This window comes from Aulostomus chinensis, chromosome 11 (assembly GCF_037954235.1).
Source record: "Aulostomus chinensis isolate RoL2024-O1b breed Wild chromosome 11, RoL_Achi_v1.0, whole genome shotgun sequence".
Lineage (NCBI taxonomy): Eukaryota > Metazoa > Chordata > Actinopteri > Syngnathiformes > Aulostomidae > Aulostomus > Aulostomus chinensis.
The window spans coordinates 19,477,827-19,492,149 of record NC_141330.1 but is presented as its reverse complement, the minus strand read 5'-3'; the positions used below and the strand labels follow the sequence as shown (position 1 = coordinate 19,492,149).

The 14,323-nt window shown below is 43.5% G+C and overlaps 2 protein-coding genes across 5 annotated transcripts in view; one reads left to right on the top strand and one right to left on the bottom strand.

Moving 5' to 3' along the window:
* Window positions 1-1,952: 1,952 nt before the first annotated feature.
* On the bottom strand, window positions 1,953-6,540 carry LOC147253714 (prostaglandin reductase-3-like). 2 transcript variants are annotated; one of them, XR_015118583.1, is made up of 3 exons: window positions 5,614-5,761; window positions 4,079-5,320; window positions 3,810-3,833 (listed from the first exon to the last, which is right to left on the bottom strand). XR_015118583.1 is itself a non-coding variant. In XM_086218981.1 (2 exons), the coding sequence occupies exons 1-2, from the start codon at window positions 5,895-5,897 to the stop codon at window positions 2,909-2,911; spliced, it is 1,209 nt and encodes a 402-aa protein (XP_086075107.1). In that variant the 5' UTR covers window positions 5,898-6,540; the 3' UTR covers window positions 1,953-2,908. The 2 variants fall into 2 exon arrangements, 1 of the variants encoding a protein (XP_086075107.1); XM_086218981.1 differs by lacking the exon at window positions 4,079-5,320 and having other exon boundaries at window positions 1,953-3,833; window positions 5,614-6,540.
* LOC147253713 (teashirt homolog 1-like) overlaps window positions 5,371-14,323 on the top strand; it is a 36,349-nt gene continuing 27,396 nt past the window's right edge. Inside the window, exons 1-3 of one of the 3 annotated variants that reach the window (XM_086218980.1) lie at window positions 6,986-7,222; window positions 7,419-7,974; window positions 9,177-9,207. Coding sequence is in view for 2 of the 3 variants with exons in the window: in XM_086218979.1 (XP_086075105.1) it covers window positions 7,935-7,974 (40 nt within the window). In the remaining variant the exon portion in view is untranslated. Of the gene's footprint in view, window positions 5,495-6,985; window positions 7,223-7,418; window positions 7,975-9,176; window positions 9,208-14,323 lie in introns of those variants that run through there. The other 2 variants (XM_086218979.1, XM_086218978.1) reach the window with 2 other exon arrangements.

Genomic DNA, 14,323 nt, shown 5'->3' with positions numbered 1-14,323 from the left:
ACCTTTATTACAATTAATCAGGGAAACTTGATTAAGAAAGTTATTCCTCCCCTTCATTGAGACTTGCACAAGTGGTGCTGCTGCATATTGTAATTTATATCCCACTGAGCTCTCACGCCACTGACAGACAGAGAAGCCGACAGATTGCCAGCCGAACTGAGACACGTGTGCATGCATGCTAGCCCCACGTGCACGTCCACACTTACAGAAGCACAAACAAAAACATTCGCCATCATTCTGTCATGCGCCTCTCAGGTTTCGCAAACAGTTTAATAAATGACTTTAATTGGCTGCAGAGATGTGCTCACTAAAGGAGACTTGAATATTCCAGTTCCCTTTCTTCTTGTCTCTCTCTTTCACTCTCCCTCCCTTCAGCACACACACACACACACACACACACACACACACACACACACACACACACACACACACACTCCCGAATGAAGCCATCTCTTTACCTTTACTCACAGTTCCTGGGTCTGCTGTGGCTAATTAGTTGAGTGGGGTTTTAGGTTTGGTAATTAGACGGAGGTAGGAGTGACGGGGGCTCAGGGAGTTGGGGAGTTGAGGGGGTCTGACTGACTTACAGAGAAAGAAACTGGACTGTCTGGATCCTGGCAGCACCAAGCAGCCAGCCAATGTCCCTTAGGCGCCTGGTGGTAGACTACTATCCCGCGCTACGAGGGTGATGTCTTTGTTATGTGCCACATGTTTCAGCAGGCGGAAACTGTGGGAAAAAAGGCTTTAGTGGAAAAAAAGAAAGAGAGAGTGTCCTCTGAGGATTTCACTACTCTGAATCTCAACATAGAGGATGGAAATTTAAATGGGACTGGAGAGCTACTAAGAGTTCAGGAAATATATTTGTTTTTAATCTGTGATGTAAAGGTGAAAAGGGGTGAGTGCCACAAATACGAGCAGATCTTAGATCTCTCAAACGAAATAACACTGAAATGTACAAGGAAAGGTCATACGTTTGTGTGCTATTAATTCTGATCATTTCAGTCATCCACATTTACATCTGCTGGAGAAGATAAGTTTCAACTACGTACATATATTTAAATTTAACTGCCATACTAATGACCTTTTTTTTGAGGGGCTAAAGCTGCGGTAACTCTTGACTAAAATGAGACACAAAATTCCTCGAAGGAAGAAATGTTGCACCATTACAAAAAAAAAAACCTCCTCCAAAAGACCCTCTCTATCTTAAATGTCTTGTTTACTCTCAACAGCTCCGGGTTGCTTCCGTACGTTGCCAGTTAGCAGCCTCCGACTGCAACACAATCCAATTAAATAAAGAGTGTTGTCTCTCCAGGTTCCTGTGTTCTCTAATTGGGGCTGTGACTGCTCACTAATCAGCGGAGGTACAGGTGGGCCCTGGAGGACGCCAAGACGAGGCTTCTCCTGTTAATTGAAGAGATGCTAAACCTGGCCTCCTGCTCGCAGTGCAACATAAATGCACCCGCTACTCAAGCATGCTAAAATCAGCTTAACACCCGTGTGCATCACCACCTCTCTCACCTTTTGTTTAAGAGTTTGCTTTGGCATCACAACGCTTCAACAAACAAGGAAGTTAAAGAGGTGAATATGATAATTTAACAGTAATTTGTTTGTTCTTTTAGTTGGAAGTGCTCAGTGTATTTTTGCTTGATTATATTCTTTAAAGTCTTCAAAGTCACTTCAAATCAGGATAATCCTCCACAGATTTGAACTTTTACAATGTGGGAGAGATACCAGAGGCCTAAAAAGAAAAAAAAACTGCTTGACAATACCTACGAATTTTAAAATGACCATCGTCTGGAGTGAATACTTTCAGCTCTTCTGTGGTTTCAAACGAGCCTGGTGTGTTTACGATTTCCTGCACCGTCTGGTGGAGGTAGCAGCTTTGCATGCTGGGGTCACACCTGTAACGTATTTCACACTGGGTTATATTTTGAGTGGCCACCTGGATGAGGAAATGACATGTTCACAGTGCATGAAGACTACGGCCCTGCCTGCCAGCTAAGAACAGGTGTTTATTTTACACGACATACAGTACATTAATACAACACGGACTTGCTATGCAGGAAATGGGGTTACTATTTGAAGTTTTCTTCCCAAAAATATAAAAAATAAAATCCTACGAGCTCTTGGAAACTTTATTGCTTTAAAGTTATCTTGTGTGTGCCAGTTGGCTATGATGCAATTATTCATCATGTCAACTCGCAATTGTCGGTTACTGCTCCATTTCTTGTTTCTAAAATTAATCTCTATAAAAACGGAAAAAAAACGCTAAAATTGTATTCGGTATCACGTTCATTATGTCTTTTTAAAAGCTGAAATAACGGCATTTTCTTGCCCAGCTCCTGGTTGGCTGGACCATTATTTTTATTATGTGCAGCTTTGTGGCATGTGAATGAAAAGATTGATTGTGTGAATTCTATTTCTGTCAGCCACAAACATGCAATGAAATACCACTTCTCAATTTTGACATGTACGTAACGATGTAAACATTATTAGGAAAAAAAAAACCCTATCGTACCTCTTGCTTTGTATAAAGTGCTGGAGAGAGCAGAAAGTGGCCACAAAGATTCACTGGAAAATATTATGGGTTAAATTACAGTTGCTTCTATTTTGTAGTTTTAATCTTTAAATTCATGCATGACGATCAATGTACATTTATTATTAAGTTGTCAGATTTTTGTGCTAAATTATCTTTTGCAAATCGGGTACAGCTGAACCCTCACATAGATAAAACACATTTTATTGCACATAACTTTATTTTCAGCTGTTAATTACAAAAGCCTCATGAAGCTGCACTTTCTAATGCTTTATAAATCATCTTGCAAAAATAAAATATCATCTCTAATTGATATGATTACACTAATTACAGTTTGTCACAGTCATTTTAGTTCTTCAGTGCAATTAGCAATCACAGTTTGCTAACAGAGGGAGGTGCCATATCCACCACGACCTTGCCCAGGTTTTTCCCTGCATACATATAGTCAACAGCCCGGAAGACTGACTCCAGGCCTACAAACCTGCCCTCCTGCGCCAAATCCCCACAGTCCACCTCACACACCAGCTTCCCCTTGGCAAACATCTGCATCATGCTACTCAGAGCCTCCCGGTAGTCACTGGTGAAGTGGGGCAGGAAGAAACCACGCATGCTGGCTGACTTCTGGAGCAGCTTGACCGGCAGCGTTCCTCCTCTGAACTGTGGGATCCCTGACGTCGTCTGGTACCCCGAGATGAAGCCAATCACGATGAGACGTCCTTTATTTGCCAAGCAATTCACTGCAAGTTCTAAAACACTGCCTCCAACAGATTCATAAACCACGTCTATGCCTTTGGGGTACTCTTTCCTCAGCACGGAGGCCAGGTCTTCTGCAGTGTAGTTGATCGGCCTGTCACAGCCGATGGATTTAAGGAAGCCAGCTTTCTCGTTGGACGAGCAGGTTCCAATCACGTGACAAGCGGCCTGTTTGGCAAACTGCACTGCGAACTGTCCTGTTCCTCCTGCGGCCGCTGTAACCAACACCGTCTCACCTTTGGCCAGGTCGCCCAGACGTTCCAAGGCAATGTACGCCGTAGCGCCGCTGACCAGCAGGGTGAGAAACTCTGGCTTCACTGAGGGGACAGGAACACACTCCTTGGCAGGCACCACTGTGTATTCGGCAAAGGCACCGTTGCTGAAGTAGGCCACAGAGTCCCCAACAGTGTAGCGGGAGCTGGCGCTAAGACCGAGGCCAACCACCTCGCCAATGCCCTCGAAGCCGGCGTCGAAGGGAGGCTTCACTGAAGGGTCGTAACGTCCTGCCGAATAATTAATATCAGACGCGTTGATTCCCACAAAGCTGAAAGACACAAAATGGGATTAAAGTTGAGAAAATAAAACATGAAGATGAAAATTAATAGACAATATTGACAATATCTTTGATTAGGCCATTAGTGTCTGAAGGTCAAGACTTCACCCCCCCCCCCACCCACACACACACACACACACACACACACTCACGCACACACACTCCAGACCTTCACTGACAGGAAAAGTCTTGTATCACAAAACACAAAGGTTGATTCGGAGTCTTCAGACACTCACTTTTAAAACTTCTTCTTGACTCCACATGAAGATGGCCTTTTTTCATTTTACTTTGGTTACACAAATATGTGAGAAACAAAAACTATTTAGTGTCTTTTGAGCGACGCGACACACACACACACACACACCGTACCTCATTATTGTGGGTGTCACACATGAGGCTGTAGATAAGGCTTCCGTGGATCATGACGATCTAGCTCAACACCAGCATTTGACACAGCAACAGGAACTTATTATTTCAACTATTTTGATGTACAGAGCGAACAATTCAGACGTGTTCAAGTTGGTGAGCTGACACGAGTGTGACGGTAAAGTCACAATCTTTAACGACAGCTTCAGTGAGCACGGTGTGCTGGAGACTCTTTTGATTGTAAATCATTTCTGCGAATGCAAAAAGAAATTAACTTTTTTGATAAAGTAACAAAACTTGCGATCAAAAATGCAGAAAGGTTTGTTTGGAGTACACAGTTATTTAAAATCTATTAAAATGCAGAATAGTGGACCAGGTCCACTCTCCCTCCGCTTGCTTTTCTCATCATGGCTTTTTAACATTTTATGTGACCTTGTTTGTCTTAATTTGAAAAACACACATGTGGATTAACTTTGCTGTCTTGCGGCAATGTCAGACAAATCACAAACTTTTACTATCATTAAATTGTCACTGTGAGATTCCTCATTAACATCGAATACTTTTTTAGTTTTTATTCAGTGTTTTTAATTCAGAATGTGCCAGAACACCAGGCATATTTAAATCTAGAGGTTAAAACATCCATGGAAGTGTGTTGCCTTACGATGACAGCCTGCAGGTTAATGGATGGTCAAAGGTCCTAGTTCACTACTGATTTCAGGGCAATGACACTGATGTACACGTCACTAAGTAGAAGCTAGGCTGGGTTTGTGTAAGTCTCAAATAATAAAACTGGGGATTCGAAACCTGCAATCAACAATAGAATCCAACAAAAACTGCAACAGTTTAGTTCCTTACAAAAGCAAGTTGTTTGAAATCAGTGTGTCAGTTTAAATGAGGCAAAAAAACAAAACAGGTGTGTTATTTGACTTCAGGTGGCTTGAAGCTCCCGTCACCGTGAATCCACTGCTGCTATGAACGAGAGAATTACTGCTGCATCTCTTTCTCCATCATCTCCGTCTCTGGGTGCCAGTCTGAGCCTCCCATGACTTTCTGTTTGCAGGTTGGTGACGTAGAGAGACAGGAGGACAGGGGGAGAGAGAAAGCGAGAGAGACTGAGGGAGGGAGAGAGAGAGAGAGAGAGAGAGAGAGAGAGGGAGAGAGAGAGATGCCGAGATGGATTGATAGACAAATGCAGAGAGGGCGGAACTTGGAATTACAGTACGGTGCTTCTTCCTTTTTGCCATCTTGTGATGATGATGATGATCGCAGGTGCTGGGTAAATAGAGGTAAGACGAGCCCCCTTTTTTTTATAACTTCAACAATAGAGTGAGAGCTCAAATAATGAGCCGCAGATAGCCTCGTGAGGGTCATCCATGTAGTGTTGAGAAATATGGCAACTACTTACCGATTTCTAACGAGCAAGTCCGCGTCTCCGGGTATCGGAACGGCGACGATTTGCACACACACGGCCTCTCTGAAATGGGGACTGAGCTTGGTTACCACCAGCTTTTTCATGTTGCTCGCTATGGAGGATCCTTTAAAATCCATGAAGTGCGCGGAGTAGGACATGTCTATGATGGAGCGCCGCGAGACCGGGTGAACTCCTGAAAGTGCGTCGCTGCCTCCGCGCCCTCCGCCGATTACCGAAGCAGCTCCCCGGCCAGTTCTCAACAGCAGCAGGCGGAACATTGCTCCGGCATGTGACAAAGTTCAACTTGACGAGTGTGTGTAAGTGTGTGTGTGTGTGTGTGTGTGTGTTTGTAGGAGCAGTAAGCCCGGCTGCCATTAGCCTGCGCTAGAGGCTTGTCCTCTACACACACATGCAGGCCGGAGCGGGGCAGAACCGGGCCAAACGCGCTGTTCAAGAGCAATAAAAGTCGCGATGATTTGTAGCGGAATCTCGCTTACTTCCGCCAAAAAAAAAAAAAAACCACGTACGGAATCGAGCATTTAGGATGAAAACGTCAAGCCGGTGCAGCCTTGAAAGCAGCGCAGCAGCAGCAGCAGCGCCCCAGACTTGTCGTCGGAGTCCCTCCCCTTCCCGGACACACACACGCACACACACTCACTTCCTAGTAAGGTGAAACAAATCAATCCTCATCTCCAAACATACCCCCCCTCTCTGTTTTTCCTTCCAAGAAAGAAAATAAACCCTGCCGTTTCAAAAAATGAGAGGTTACAAAACATAAATATAAATTCTGTTGCGCAAATGCGCATGTGACTGCGTGTACACCTGTGACAAGCCTGGATTTGTTACAGCGCTCGCCTTCTTTCTGCATGATCATGTAGTTGTGTATTGCCATGTGTCATTGTCTGGAAACCTCCATCTAAAATCGTAATTTCACATATTCTGTCACGCAAACATACACACCCCAAGCGGGAGTCGAACTCTCAACTCCAGCTGTGTCACTGTCTCGCCTTTCCACGATAAATGATGCGGTAACAACCTTCTACTGGAGTTGTTTGCAATATCTGTTCATTCCAGGATTGTTGATATAAGTTCCGAGATTTCCTTTGTCGAAGGTTTAGGTTTTTTTTTTTAAACTGGAAAGAGAGAGGGAGAAAGAGAGGGAGTGAGAGAGGGAGAGGGGGGAAAACAAGACAATTAAAAAGATTGACAGGTAGGCTCCTCTGTCAGGGGTGACGCTCGTGGAGAGGGGAGGAGTAAAAATGTAGCAGGAAAAGCCACTCGATGCGTCTGTCTATCAGTTGAGACTGTCTGAAACAGCTTCTGGATCCACCGCGTTTCCATTTTTTCTTGTTTGGAAGACCTCGGATCAGTCCCCGGAGTCACCCCCCTCTACTCGTTTTTCCCCCCCCCCCCTTTTTTTAAGAGACAAATATTTTAGTCCATGTCGATCTGATCTGTTGTTGGCGAAGCTTGGATGCGCCTGCGTCTTGTTTGTTTCCCCTCTCTCTCAAGTGCTATCCTCTCCACCGCATCAACCACCCCTCCAAAAAAGCGTCCAAGATGCAATGAGATGAGCGGTGGAAATCATTTGCACGACTCCTAGGTAAGACAGAAAACCAGTCGTCCCAGTTATTCCTTTTTTTTACATTGGGAAAGAAAGTGTGGAGAAGGGGAGGGAGAGAAAAGTCTCCGCCGGACTAGTGAGGCTGGATCCGGGCTGAGGTGGCGTAGTGGTGACGGGACTGACATTAACCCATCTAATGCCTGTCTATCTATTTTCTCCTCTTTCTCTCTTTCAGGTCCTTGGCAGAGGAAGAGAAGGAAACACACGGATTCACGACTTAGCAGGGGTGTGCGGTGCGCTAACACGGGACTTATTTGTGTTGAGTTTATTTATTTATTTTTTTAGTTTTGGTGTGCGTAAAAGGCGCAGCAAACTGTATCCCCCCCCTACCAACAGCACTGGAGATTTAGGGGGTATTTTTCAAGGGGGAGTGAACTGAAAACTTGGGCAGGAGCCTGCTGCTTTTTTTTTTTTTCCCAAAAAGCCCAGCCATGAGGGAGATGAAGGAAGATGATCTCTGATGGACATGCGGGTGTCAGGAGCTGGTCGAACCCGTTCGTAAATTTTGAGTTTATCGTCGCTGGAGCCGATCCAGCTATTAAGTCTAAACAAATCAACAGAGAAGACTGATATTTTTAGCTGCGAGATCAAACCCCCCCCCCCTCCCCGAAAAAGGGATGAATTTTCAAAACTGACAGACTTGAATTCTTTCATTCCTGCATGAGAAGCACCGTGGAAAGTGACGGTCACTATGCCGAGGAGAAAGCAGCAAGAGCCGCGGCGATCAGCAGGTATAATCCGCCCCTCCATCACCACCATTTCTCATCCTGCTAGCCAACTACTTTTTATTTACACATGTCATTGGAATATCTCTCCTCACATCACATCCTGTAGTTGTGTGGCATGCTGTGATTTATTTTAAATTACATTTAGTTTATTAAAAACACTGCGCGCCATCACCCCTGACCCACAGTTGACTAAAAATGTGTCTAATTTCGCAAGTGACGCACATATCTGCGCCTCTGAGCTTTTTCTCATCCTTTGCCAAAGAAGTTATCTTAAGAATGGTGAGATAAACTAAATGGCATGTTATGGGGGGGGGGGGGATAAAAGGAAGCTTTTGAGGTTCAAGAGTGAGTGGGATAGAAGGACGTTTTTTCATTTTCTTTCTATTTTATTAGAGGATTGCCATCCTTGATTTGATACGTGATTGATCGTCTGTCATGTGGCAGTCTTTGATCTATTCATCCTGGATAAACATCAATAAATCCCTCCATGAAGACAGGCATGGCTCTGGAAGGTTTTGCCACTCAAACAACCCCCTGTTGTCTCAAGAACGATCACGAAAGAAAGACAAAAGTTGAGAATTGTGGTGGAAAATCACCCAATTTTATTTAAAGGGAGCTGTGCAAAAGTAGATGAGAGGACAGTTCCTATAATTGTAAAATACAACCTTCTTCAGTTACATTTTCCTCTTATGCATTTTCTTCTTACATATAAATATTGAGGTTCCCCATCCAAAATTCAGCCCACATTCAGACAAGCATTGAAATCAATATCCAAAGCTGGAGGCGAGTGTAATATTTGTGACCAACTGATAAAGCCAGGTGTTGGCAGAGGGCTGACAAGGTTGACTTCTAGTGGTTTGGATTTGGACTCCCCCTTTTTCCTCTCGTCTCCCTGCAGCCTTTAAACAAATGTAAATGAGTGACAGGGGTTTTCTACCTCTGTGCTAATGAGGCCGAGGCTTTGAAGTTAGGCATTAACAACTGGAACAAAAGACAGTTACAGAATTTTAAAGAGATTTTGAAATATGAGGTGCAAAGCGGGTCGAACAGGAGGGCCAGCCGAGGAAGACTTTGAACTCCGCAGGTTTTATCATTTAAGCATGGAGCTGCTGCTGCTGCTGCTGGTGAGGAGGAGGAGGAGGAGGAGGATGAGAAAGAGAACATTCAACCGGTGTTGACTTCTCTCTCACTTTCTGCTTTTCTAGCAAAGAAGCGTTCATGTTTGAGGATTCTCCTGTACGTATGTGTGTGTGTGTTTGTGTATGTATGTCTATGTCTACGTGTGTGTGCGCGTGTGTGTGTATTCTGAGTTTCGACTGTTGTTCTGGCCACTCTCATTAGCTTCCTGCATGTAGATGGAGGCATGAAAACATGACATCTCGTTGACCCTCCCCTCCCCTCGCCTGTCTTACCACACACACACACACATACATACACACACATACATACACACACACACACACACACACACACACACATTGATCCATTACACTGCCCACTGAGTGCCGTGCCATCATGGCTCGTAATGGTCAATCACAACTTGGCAAACACAGTGTTTTCCATTCTTCCATGAACATGACAGTGAGTTGAGATACCACCCTCTACTTCTCGTTCCCAGTAGCAACACACTCTCCTACACACACACACACACACACACACACACACACACACACACACACACACACACACACGACTAGCCTGATTCTCCACTGGGAGCTGGTAGTGACCTGTGGCTTCCTCTCCTTGCTGCTGCTTGGAGAGGAAATTGCTGATGGTAGGAACAAGCCTCGGATATTTAAAACAACAATATCACAATCGTCTCCAACAAGTTTACTTTTTCTTACCTTCAAACTTATTTAAAAGAATTACTATTATTCTACTATTATTTTTGCAGTGGTCATTTATTTTAATTATACAAGGTGCTCCGGCTGCATAAAATAACACCATAAATGTCCTAATTGACAAATTAAAATGTTACCCTTTTAATTTTAGTGTCCACTTGTTGAGATGCTTATCAGTTTGTGGCCACATAGTTCTAACTTCCATTTATATTACTTGTTCTCCAAATGATTTTTATTGCTTATTTACAATTTTTGCAGTAAAACGTGCGCTGAAGTAAATTAAATAATTTTCTCTTTTTTTGTACATAAACAAAATATTGCACGATTTTCTCAAACATTGTTAAGAAGTGTTTTTGTAAATTAAAAACCCAAAAAGTGTTGATTTATGCAACTTTTTTCAAGTGAAACATAGTTCTTTTTTTAGTTTTCCTTCAAAAAATAGAGAACAGACAACGGCATCAGCAAGGGTGTGAAAACATTTATATTCATCACGCTCCTCTGTGTGTTAATGCACTTGTAGCTTCACTTTATCATGAAAGCACTTGATTTAAAGGTGACGAGGAGATGGGAGGAACAATTAGAGGACAGAATGGAGGGACGCCGTCTTTCATTGGAGGCAGGATGAAATCGTTTTTAAAGGAGGAATATGAGGGCGAAGAATAGATAAGATAGTCCTTATTCCTACTGAGCATGATGGTTAATTATAAGAGAGACTGTAAGTGTGTGTGTGTGTGTGTGTGTGTGTGTGTGTGTGTGGTGATGGTGGCGGTGGGGGGGTTAGGTTGCTTCCCGTTGGCTTCATTAGAGAGAGCCCTAATTATCTGCGGAGCTGATGGATTTGTGACAGGCCCTAACGATTAATGCTGACAAATTCAGTAAGGTGTCAAGTCCGCAGCTGCCTTGATGTAATCAAGTTGATATTATACAGTCCCCATAGCCTCTAGTGCAGCACCAACTCAATTTGCCTGTGCAGGTGACAAATGGACTTTGCTACCTGACTAATCACGTCAGGAGACAATGCCAGTTAATGACCTCGCTAAGCCTCCGCCACCCCCACCCGCTCTTCTAACCTTGTAATAAGCAGCACAGCTAACTTTTCCTCCGCCTTCTTTTTATTCCCCTCATTGTTTTCTTTTATATCCTTTCTGTGATCGTTTGTGTGTCCAGGTGGATTTCCTTACTCTTGTTTTTGAAAGGAATGCAAGGGTGGAAATGTGTGTTTTTGTATTAATGACATAGCTCGGGGCTGTTCTTGATATATAGAAGCACTCCAAAGTAATCCCGTGAACCATTTTTAAAATACAAACATACAGTTGAAGTGTTTACACTTTTGTGTACGTTATAGTCCTGCTAGTAAATCACAGCTACGTCATAACATGGCCTCCACGGAGGCACGTACTTTGGCTGCATGAGAGTGAGTGCCCTCCCAACTCGAGCTGCCTGGCTGAAGGCCTCCTAGTTTATTCCCAGCTGGAGAAATGCAGCACCCAAGGATTAATGATTTTGCATGCCCGGGGTATCTAAGATTACACAGCGACCTTTGTGCTCTTAATGCTATGTGATATTCCCCCCTTAAAATTATCAGCATACGCAGATTTATGCGCTCCCCCCAACCCTTATATCCACACCGGCGTCCTGAGGAGCACAGCAGACAGGAGGTGTGTGTTTCTACTTTTTAATGTTGCGGGAAACCAAACCTCCCACACTACAGAACTAAAACAGTCTTGTGTTGATGAGCTGATTTTCAGCGAAGAAACTAGTTTCTTGGCCTAAAAGTTGGAGTGGCCTTAAGTCAAATTGTTTAAAGGTTCAGTGACTTCTAAGAAATGAGAAGTTTGTTAGAATTCAATGAAAAGTGTATGTGTGTGTGTGTGTGTGTGTGTGTGTGTGTGTGTGTGTGTGTGTGTGTGTGTGTGTGTGTGTGTGTGTGTGTCAGAGTAAGAAAGTAGGAACAGAGAACTGAGGCAAAGACAGTGCGTGTGTGAGATTGTAGCTCAGCGCTGACCGGTGTTAGTTTTCCTGGAATGAATAACTTGAACGGGTGTAATGGTAACCATTCCACGTTAGTCATCCTCTTTAACAGGAGCTTCCTTCAGATCCTCTGCGTTCTCTCAGCGGAGCACAAAAACAAGCTCCACCAGCAGCTCTGCACATTTCCCACATGTCATATCTGCTCATGATTCCCAATCAAACGGAGGGATATCAGACAGAGCAGGAACACACATATTGATCCACCGCAGCCAGTTTTATTTCCCCCTCCTTCAATTTTTACTGTATGTTTCTTGGGCGTTCCCCCAGAATGTGTGTGTGTGTGTGTGTGTGTGTGTGTGTGTGTGTGTGTGTGTGTGTGTGTGTGTGTGTGTTTGACAATCGGACTCAGCTAGAGGTTGTTATAATTGGAGCGGCGGTGTCGTTAGCAGGTGGCATCGATCGACCTCATCGATAGCCACTTTCTCTCTTGGGCCACCTCCAAAACTAATAGTTAAATTTACATTGGGGGATTTGAACCAGTCAAAGGTCAAATGCTCTGCTACCTTGAGTCACCAAAACAGTGTTTGTGTGTGTTTGTGCATATTAGTTACTGAATTGCATGCGTTAGTTATGTTTAAAAACCTGGAAAATTATGATGTATTCGAAGTTGGCGTTTATAAAATAGTTTTAACATTATGTGATTTAAAAAAAAAATTGGTCTTTAGTGAATAGCTAATCAAATGGCAGGCATTAATGAACAGCATGTGTGTGTTTGTGTGTGTGTGTGTGTGTGTGAGTGCGCGTGCGTTGTGTGCTTGTGTGTGTATGTGCACAGAGATAAGAATATAAATCATAGCACAAATGCCATTCCTTTCTCTTGCTCTATGTTTGATGCGTTTTTGGGGGCATTCTCAACAAAAGCTGCCCTCGGGGCACTCTGCCACCAGCAGTATGTTGCCCTTGCTGCACTTTAGACACATATGAAAACACACACCGTCAACCATAAACACAGACAGCCAGACTGACAGACAGACACACACACACACCTACACCTAATGCTTAAGTGCAGCCAGCATGTCTCTGTGGGAGGTCATAATGGAGGTGGCTTAGTATGATGGGAAATCATATCATTAAAGCAGCCAGATGTGCTTTGTTGCCTGCCTCGCAGCACATAAAAACAGCAGCAAGTCATGGGATCCAAAAGAGAGAAGGAAAAAAAAAAAATCAAGTCTGAGAAAATCAAGTCTGAAACAGATAGAAAGCCGCCCTCTGGGACTGGGCTGACAAGCAGTCTTACTCCTGACTGCCATAGAAAAACAATTTCCCCCTAAATAAAGAATTTTTGTTCTCATTTTTCAATGTTACAGCAGCATAACAAACTTTTTTTTTTTTAACTTTCCCTGAAACTCACATTGGGTTCAAAGCTTTGATAAATGCTGCTGCTTGTTACTATGTAATAGAATATTTTGCTGAGTAATTACATAGAGGCTCAACAGTGGGAATGTAAGACTTAAGAGCTCATTAATAAAAAATTGTTGATATGTTGTTTTTTTTTAAATTGTATTTCTCCCTGGCACTTAATCCGAGACATGAGGAAGATAAGAGGGGAAGTGTTCAAGAGAAGTAGTCATGCAACATTTAAGGCGCAAAAATTGACATCTCAAATTTTCTTAAGTAAAGTATTACATTTGCAGAGTATAAATTTGCTCTCTTGATCAGTGCCCCCCCTCCCCAAGAGGCGATGCGAAAGTCTGCTCGAGCCAAATTTAACATGTTACTTCTATCAATAAAAGATGAGCAATTACAGAATATTTTGTCTAATAAGTATTTGAATTCCTCGGCGCAGGAAAAAACACACACACACACACACACACACACACACACAAACCCATGTAGCTTACCCACTCATTACATCAGTTAGCAGGGGGAGTGAGAGGCAGCTCTTTGATGCCAACAAACAAACAAGACAAACAAGATGGGCCCACTACAGAAGAGCTAAAGCCCTATCCAGGGACACCCAAGCCCTGCATACTCCTCCGTCTCTTCTCCCTCTATCCCTCACTACCTATCGCTCTCTCTCTCTCTCTCTCTCTCTTTTCCTCCATCTCCATCTCTCATTTCTCGTCACTCCGTCTCTTTATTTCTTGCTCTTTTCCTTCTCTCCAGCATGTTTTTTTTTTCTTTTCACATCCCCCTCTATTCTGGGTAAATACTCGTGTTTTTTGCCACTCAAAAGCAAAGAGAGAGGAAAGAGAGAAGTGCTGTTGCCTGTGTGTGTGTGTGTGTGTGTGTGTGTGTGTGTGTGTTTGAGTGCGTGCGTGCGCACGCGCTTGTGTGTGTTTGTGTGCGTGATAGGGTGCTAAAGACTGTTTTTCTTCTCTTTTCAAATTTGTGCCAGTTGTAGCTCATCAGATAAAGTTTGGTCGAGATTGTTGGGGAAATGAAAAGCTGCAAAAGAAACAAATGAGGGAGTGAAAGAGTTTAACTACACACTCTTGATTTCTTTCTTTCTTTCTTTCTTTCCTTTTTTTTGGAGCTGC